The sequence below is a fragment of the Pteropus vampyrus genome, unplaced genomic scaffold (genome assembly GCF_000151845.1).
Source record: "Pteropus vampyrus isolate Shadow unplaced genomic scaffold, Pvam_2.0 Scaffold23, whole genome shotgun sequence".
Taxonomy (NCBI): Eukaryota; Metazoa; Chordata; class Mammalia; order Chiroptera; family Pteropodidae; genus Pteropus; species Pteropus vampyrus.
Genome location: NW_011888804.1, coordinates 9,269,517 through 9,278,555, shown reverse-complemented (window position 1 = coordinate 9,278,555; position 9,039 = coordinate 9,269,517). Strand labels below are relative to the sequence as shown.

The 9,039-nt window shown below is 39.9% G+C and overlaps 1 protein-coding gene across 2 annotated transcripts in view; it reads right to left on the bottom strand.

The window, feature by feature from the left end:
• RNF10 (ring finger protein 10) overlaps nucleotides 1-7,185 on the bottom strand; it is a 28,829-nt gene extending 21,644 nt beyond the window's left edge. Inside the window, exon 1 of one of the 2 annotated variants that reach the window (XM_011355881.2) lies at nucleotides 6,552-7,185. In XM_011355881.2, coding sequence (XP_011354183.1) covers nucleotides 6,552-6,708 — 157 coding nt within the window. In that variant the 5' untranslated portion in view covers nucleotides 6,709-7,185. The remainder of the gene's footprint in view (nucleotides 1-6,551) is intronic. The other variant, XM_011355880.2, reaches the window with a different exon arrangement.
• Nucleotides 7,186-9,039: the final 1,854 nt, after the last annotated feature.

Genomic DNA, 9,039 nt, shown 5'->3' with positions numbered 1-9,039 from the left:
ACTTTGTGAGTTATATAGATTTCTAATCACTATGCTGTATAACTAAAACTAATATATTACTGTATGCCAACTATAATCGAAAAAAACATTGAATTGTACAATGTAAATACAAGCGATTGTCTATTATAATTCAATAAATCCGGGGAGGGAAAAATATATGTTCGATTTTGAAACCCTGAATAATTTACATTTGCCAGTACCAAGAAAATACCAACCTATAAACAGTGTTTAATTTCCTTTTACTCTCCATTTTAGCCACATGCCACACACCTTCCACAAAATGACAGGCATACAAGATATACTGTCTTCTACCTATTACTCCATGAGCATTTTCATGCATCCGTAGTCTTCAAAAGCACACACTAAAGGCTGAGTTGTTGCCTACCATACACTTACAGAATAATATAACCAATCCTATATCGCTGTACATTTAGGTGGCTTCTAATTTTTTTTTTTGCCAGTTTAATATAACAGTATTGGAAGACTCTTTATACAGTGGCCTCTAAGATTATGTCAAATTTTCCAAGTAGAATTAGCAAATCAAGTATAATCATTAAAGCCTTTTATACATCCTCAAGTTGCTTTCTAGAACCATAATACCAATTTATTTATATTCTAACAACTCTATAAGAGTCTAATTCACTACATTCTTGATAATACCGAGTTGAATAAACTTTGTTAAATTGAAAGGTCAAAAATAATTTGTTTTAAATTTGAATTTATCTGATGACTAGGAACAAGCACTTTTCAGTCTGTTGACCATTTGTTTTTTGTGTAAAGAGCTTGTTTGTATTCTTTGCCCCATTTTTTTCCTGCTGGGGAGCTGAACTGCATAGATTATTTTGTCCCAAACTGAACAAAGAACCCTGACCAGACATAATTAACATGTGCCAAGGTTTACCAACTTTAAAAAAAAGAAAGAAAAAAAGCAGAGGGGGGCAAAATAAAACCTGAAAACCATACACAGCTAAATAACTAAAGGTGAAAGAGGTGCCCAAATTAGTCTCTACGAAAAAAGACTAATTTACCATTCTTGTCCCTTTGCTCATTCCATGTTATCTTATTCCAACATGGAAATCTGACCAAATCAAGTCTGCATACTAATTTAATGGCTTTAAAAGCAAAAAACTCAGAAAGGAAGTTGGGGGACTTTTAATGAAGAAATTCATTAGGCTTACCCTCAAACTTCAAGGGAGTGGTGGTTTACAAAGTCAAGAGGATTCCATAAGCCTCGGAAACTACCAAAATTTTCCCCCAAAATATATAGCTTAATCCTGTTTATGTTAAAAATACATAAATAGAAACATGTCTGAAAAGGCATCAGAGCAGGCTATCTATGACTGTTACCTCTGGGAAATAGAGTTATCTACTTTTACCAGTTCATAGGAATCACCCGGATGAGCTTTCAAGGGATTCCTGTGCTCAGTCCTCATCCTAAGATTCTGACTTCAGTATACTTATTATTTCAGTAATTTTTAAAACTATAAGTACCTATAAGAAATTATTTCTAGACAAGCAGAATGATCAGCTTATTTTACAGCAGACTAAATAAATTCAAGATGAAGCCTATCTTCAGAGAAAAGGAAATGTAAGCTGATAAATCAGAGTTCATATTTTGACAGCAATCACCGTGCACCTGATTTGTCAACAGGGGCTAAATGAGTGGTTTGCCATCCTCTCCAAACCTGACCAAATGATGACCTGGGAGACAAGCTAATAGTCAAAGGTGACAGTAGCAATGTAAACACAGAATAGATGGGTCACAGAAACATTGCCAAGCTAGGAGCACTCCTACCAGTTACCTTTAAATCCCAGTTAGGAAAAGTTACCAGAATTTAATCTGCAGTTAGAATACTACTTCAGTTAGCAACAGTTACTGTCAAACATGGCAGAGTAACAATTAGAAAATGAAGCTTCAGATCTCATATTTTGCCTTGCTCTCAACCCACGGAATTCATTTATAAGATTTCAAATAAATAGAAAATTCAGAAGGATACAGAACTCCAGCTAACTTTACCATGAGGACAAATGAGGTCTTCTGAAGAGGACAGGCAAACACAGGAAACCACGTTTTCCCCTAACCTCATTACCCAAGACTGTTTCAGATGATCCTGCACTGACCCCGTTGCTTTCAAGACAAGCATAGATTAGTTTGCATAGATTTAAATTAAGCCAGATTCCACACTTGTAGAGCTGAAGAAGGTAAACTGGCACTCAGTAGAAGGATTGTTTTCATGTAGCCACTTATTACCACACTGGCAAGGAAACAGTTTCATAATGCTTACAAAACAACTTGATGGACAAGAGAATTGCTATTTCTAAAACAAATTACAACAACTGACCATATATGGATTTATGATTTCAGTTGTGAAAATCGACTCCTTCATCTTGTTTTCCACTTACCTAAAAGTATGAAGTCGGACATCTAGAGTAAGAGGTTGGCTCTTATCTCTAGACTCAAGCAACAGGCAGCTAAAGATTGAAGGTATGGTCAGGTCTGGGAACCCAGGGATAAAATTTAGAGTATTGTTTTTGAAACATTTGATAGACAACTTGCCAGGATATACATGTAAGTAAGTTAAGGGAAGAATTTGTCCTCCTATGAGAGATAGCAAGGAAATAATCTGCTTTAGACTTTGGAAAGTAGACAAAAAAAAGTCAAAGTAAGTTCCTGAGAAAAACATTCTCTGTTGAAAATTTTAAATTTCAAAGTGGTGGTTCTCAATCCTGGCTGCACACTATGGATGTCAAGGCCCAAGGGCCTATCCCAGACCTAAAGAATCTAAAAGAATCACTAGGGAAGGACCGCACACATCCCTATTTTTAAAAAAAGGTCCTCAGGAGACTCTAATGCACAGCCAGAGCTGAGAACAACTAACTGCCAAGAACTACTTTCAAGACATATTCCAAAAAGGACAAGACCATTAAATAGCTCAAATCCAGAACTCGGGATCCCAAGATCAACAAGAACTGAAAACTTAATCCAGAGAGTCTGTTATTTCACATTTCCCTAGTAGAAAGGTCTCTACCATATAACAGTAAGCATATCCCAGTCTCTTGCCTCCATTACCAAATTAAAGGCCATAAATTTTCCAGCTAAATAATTTGGCATCAACATTTCTAACTCTAGTGCTGACAAGTGGCACAGCCTAGAGGTCAGAACATCAGCCAAGAAGTTTCTGTTGCTGATTCATGCTGAATCACAAGCAAGTTGCTTACCCATCATCCAGAGTGGTTGACAAACACCTCCAGAAGGGTAATATACGACATTACTACAGAATCAACTGACAACAAATTGAATCCAGGTGAAATTAGTAATTCTGAATAAAAGGAAGAGAGAGGTGGTATCAGAAATGATGTTACCGCCAGTGAGTTACCTCCTAAGTGGATTTATACAAAATGTACTTATAAATATTGCCTAGTATTTAAGAATTCACTTGTAAATGACCCTATTCCCTCTAAAGCCTTGGTTTTCTTGTCTGTAAAACAGGTCTATCCTCCCTCCTTACAGGGTCATGAGAATTAAGAGAAACTTCCGTAAAAGCCTACCACAGTGCTTGGCGCATAGTTATTGCTATTTTTTGAAAGCCTATTATTAATAAATCTAATTCATTCTGGTCAAGAGCACTCACTAGACTTCCAACAAAGCCATATATACCAAAGACTCCAGCCAACAGGCCCAGAATTCTTCTAACTTCTCCAAGTGGTTTTTATTGAAGGCTTCAAGTCACCTCAACTTTCAAAGCCATCAAACCTCCAGGTCGGTCCACTTACAGCTCAGAGGCATTCTTTTTATTTCTTTTCTTTTTTCCAGAGGCATTCTTCAAGGCAGATTACCACTAGTAACCTGGCTCTGGTACCAGAACAAGAGGAAGAGTGTCAGGACAGTGCTTCATATCACCAAACTCAAAATAACTGCTTCATAATACCTGACCTTCTCTTAACCTCCATGGAAGTACTATCCTCTGCCCAGGGAGATAGGGCAAGAGCCCAGTTCTGGGCCAGGGTCCACTGTTTACCCATAAACTGCCTAGCCGCTCTCTTGCCTTTTTTTACTTCCTTTGCTCTTTCTAAAAGACTCTCCCCAAACTCTAACCCACCTCTCTCCTCTGGACTATATTCCTGGGATAGTCATTGTTTAACACTCTTAGAAGTACACCTTAACCCTATCAAAACAAAGCTGTGGGAATATATCCAAGAAAAGGAATGTTATGTGAATGTTGGAAGCAATTAGCCCAGGCAAAGAAACTGCGCCATGCTATTCTGGCCGGAAAGATCAAATAAATCCCAGTAGCCAAATTTACCTATTTCCTGTGTGCATAAAGGACAAACTTAAGCCAGATGCAAGAAAGATTCAAGTATATTAATCATGTAGCTAGGAAGCAAGTAACTATTTATGACATACATGATTTAGAGAATAGAAACCAGAGGTTCTTTCCTCACAGGAGGGAGGGAAAGGAGAAAGAAAAAGGCATCAAATATTTAGAAACTGAAAAACTCTTATTACTTTGACAAAAGAAGGGCAAGTTATGTCTTTTCACCTTACTCTTCCTGTTCTTCCTTCCACTCAGTACTCTGAAACTCAAGAGGTCCTTTCAACAATTTCTAGCAGAATCAAGTACAGCAAGTGTTCAGCCAGCTTTTGAAATTACAGACATCTTTTTACGAAATTATGCTGAATTTGAGTCTACCCTTTTGTTAGAGCAACCATCTAGAAGTTACTTTTTAAGAGGCCCTGAATGGTATCTCCTGTGACAGCAGTGGTCCCTAATGTTCCAAAGGCAGCATATGCAACCTTTCATTTCAACCTTAAAAATTAGCCAGTATCCAGAGTTTCAATTTTTAATTTCTTCCTACATGACCTTTGAATTTGTTCCTCAATGCAATGGATTGAGGATGAAGAACTCTGTACTTTGCTAGAAACCTTCCTTTTTGCTAAGGGAAAATACATAGCAGTAGTCAGAAAAGTAGACACCGGCAATGGCAAACATGGTCAAACTTTCTAACAAATACATTAAACAAAAACTAATAATACCAGAGGGCACTTCTGTGTATTTCATAGAACCTAGCAAAAGTCTTTCACATGAGTTTTTATTTTCTTCCTCTGAAGTTTTCAATTAAAAAGGGAAGTGTTTTAGGAGTGCTTTATAGTATTTAACCATTAAAAAAACAACAAACAAAACAGAAATCACTTTAGTCAGAATGAACCCAACATGTGCAAAACCCCAAAATTAGTCTACATAACACTGCCTGACATAGCCTGAGAGTCCACACTAATCCTTGCCTAGATATTTAAAGCATTCATTTATTATTGAGACACCTGAGTTCCATAAGCAATCTCTAGAAGCCCTTGTTTACTTGGCACACCAAGTAAACAAACTTTGCTGTATCCAGCAAAGATACAGCAAACTCTGAACTCAAGTCAGCCTTACAGTTTTTTAATCTTAAAAAATTTTAAACAACTGGACCTCCACATTTGGGGACTCCAAATGTTCCCCTCTCTGACACACTTCCCCACTCCCACTGAAAACATCTTCCCACCACTGCTAATATAATCACAATACAAAAGAGCAGAGATTACAACTCCAGATTCTGCCAACTTCTAAACTCCTGGCCTCTCAACTTTTTTCCTTCTCTAGATGAACAATTCCACCTTGCTGGCCAGGTTAGTGACTGAAGTATTCATAAGAAGCCCTCAATGAATGGTAACTATTATATTCATGATGGTCACAATTCAATATTGAGAGGCTTGACTCAATATTAAACTAAATAACAAAATCTTCCCTGTAAAAAAACACTATCGGAACCTAACATCAAGAAATAGGCATGACGTGTATTAAGTGCATAGTAGGTGTCAGGTACTCTCCTAAGCCCTCAGGTTCACTTGTTTTCTAAATTAGTTTAATTCTCATTATCTCCACCTTTACAGGTAAAGAAATTCAGACACTCGCTCAAGGTCTGGCAAATCTAAAAAGACTGAATCCAGAGCCTGTGCTCTTAAACATTACTCCACGCTGAACAAAGCCGTCCAAAGACGAGTCAGTCCTCTTCAACAGAGGGATGGCTCTGGGGCCAGGTTATTAAATATGAGATTCGAGTTTGAAAAGTCCTTGGGCCCCACCCTCCAGTTTAAACTTGAATACTATTCAATGCTAAATAAACATTAAAGGGCAGAACGACTTAGTGGTTTTCGGAGCTAAGACTGATGAATCAGACAAACCAGGTCTTAAGGCCTGCTGTGAGGCACATAGTAGCTAGGCCACCTGCTCTTTTTCTGAACCTCAATTTTCTCACGCGCAAAATGGGGATAAGAATAGCACCTACTTCACGAACTGTTTCGAGGATTAATGCAAGGATTTACCATGCAGTACAGGGCTCATTAAATGTTCATTTTAAGTAATGGGACCATGGAAAATAGGAGAAAGGTAGATGGAACCACAGGAGAAAACAGAGCTCGTCGCTGGTGTGACCCAGCAGACACCAGAGCGAGGATCCGCCCCAGCCTCAGGGGCAGTCGCCCCCCGCCCACCGCAAGGGGAGCCCGCCCTTACCGCTCTTGGGTTTAGACTCGCCGGCCGGCCCCGCTGACGCGGAGCGGGGCGGCTGTTGCCCTTTGCTGCTGCCCGAAGAGGCGGAGGAGCTGCTGGAGCCGCTGTTCTTGTCCATGTCGGAGGCGGAGGCGGCGGCGTTGGGGGAGCTCTGCGGCATCAACGGGGGCCTCGGCGGCGGCGGCGGTCGGAGCGGAGCGGGCGCGGCAGGGACCCAGGCTCATGGCGTTCGGGGCCGGCGGGGGTCGGCGGCGGCAGCGGTTCTCGGCCTTCATGGCGACATTTTTCCCTGTTTCCTTACTTGGCTTCTCAAACTGGGAGGAGAAGCGGCGGGTGGGGCTGTCGAGCCCGGTGGCGGCGGTGACCGAAGAGGAGGAGGAGGCCGGGGCTCGGAGGTCCGGGCCGGGCCTGGCGGGGCGGAGGCTGCGGGGGAAGGGGAGGCGAGAGAGGGTGCGCGAGCCCCGCCGGCCGGCCGGACACGCTCTCCCGCCGCGGGGCAGGAGAGAGGGCTGGCTGTCTTGGTGTCGGGGACCGGGGTCTCCGACACAGCGACCGACACTCGCCTCTGGGCCGAGGCCGAGCTGCTCCGGGAATGGCGACGAGTCGCCAAACAGCATCTCGAAGAACCCGGATGGACTATATATATAGTGGAGATGTGGAAGTGAGGCACTCTGGGAAGTGTGGTTTCGGCCCTCGTCCAGGTCCAGAGTTGGTTTTTTTTTTTTTTTTTTCAGTGTTTGCGAGGGCGTACAGAATGATGGGACTTGTAGTCCAGGTTTTAGTTTTAGTACGCTAAAAGTGTGTACTGTATAATAATATACACGAATAACCCATCCAAACATCGGAATACCTGTGGAATTGACTCGTTTAATTTATAGTTCTTCTGCTAGTATTAGTATCAATTTATTTATGGCTTTTATTCTATCTCCTAATAACAATGGTGACAATAATGGCAACACCTTGCATCTAATATACTTTACAGCACTTCCTCACACAATACTTCATTTCATTGTTAATAAGCCATTTATTAATATAAGCCATTGTTAATAATTCATTTCATTAATAATAGTTATTATTCAGTGCTTAACGTTAACAGGCACTATGTCGTACACTTTATATGGATTATCACACTTAATCCTCACAATAACTCATTTAAAGACAAGGAAACAGGCTTAAAAAGCTTAAGCCATTTACCCACAGTCACATAGCTAATAAATGATGTTCTCAACGACCTATGGAAACTAAGACTTAGAAAATCATATATGTATTTTTGATGTATCACATTATATTCATCTGTACTTTGGAAAATTATAAATGATCCCCTCCAACCATAGCAGTTTGGGATTCAAAGGATTGCATGCACACACTTTTAAAAAGATGAACAAGTAATTTTTCTCAGACTAACCTTAGCTAGTTCGAAACCTGTTATAAGCGAGGCACTGTGCTGAGCACAAGGAATGCCAAAATACATTAAGACTGAGGCTTTTAATATACGCCTGGTTTCTTTAGGTAAGCAAATAAGAAACTACAGTGGCTAGGCCAGCACTCACCAAGGAAAAGGCCATACTCAGTTCAAGCACAAAGATCATGAAGCCCAGTGGTGAGAAGCCAGACCGGTATGAGTCTGGCATATCCCAGGCTCTCCTTGATCTGGAGATGAACTTGGACCTCCAGGCCCAGCTAAGGGAGCTGAAGATAACAGCCAATGAAACTATAGTTGGTAGTAGTTGGAAAGCTATTATAATCTTATTCCTGTTCCTCAACTAAAATCTTTCCAGAAAATCCAAGTCCAGCTAATATGTGAATTGGCTCCTATTAATTATCATGTTATACAAAACATTAATAAGTATATATGTCAATCAATTTCTTGAAATTAATGGTTCCAAATGGGATAAAGAATATTGGATACTAATCTCATATTTTTAAATTTTCTTAAAATGCCCTCCACCAGTCCTTGTCTTGCTTCACCTTTTCCAGTTTTTTCCCCTACAGATCGTATCAAAATGAGAGAATAGCTATATAATGTTGATCTGGAAACTTAATTAGATCTCTAAAAAGAACAACCCCAAAGCCTGAGATCCATTCTTATGTATGACTAGAATTGGAAGATATGTTAAGATTCTTTTATTAACTTTTATTTCCTTTAACAAAGATATAAGAATTCTGATGACGTGGACGACTCATTCCTTCCATCACTCTTAAAAATAAAAGAGAGGGAAAGAGAAATCCCAGTGCAGTCCTTTCAAAAAAAGCAGAAGGTAGGTGACCATCTGTCAGACTACATTAAACCAGAAAGAGATTTTCATTTTCAAAGTAGTTTCTTAGGGTTCTTGGTGCTTTCTCCTTGTGAAATATTTATAGGAAATATACATTTAAAAAGGGAATCAAAGCAGAAACATACAGAAATCCAAGCAAAACTCACCACCTCCATCCTCTTTTGTACAAGATGGTCTACATTACCCTAGATAGATAGATAGATAGATAGATAGAT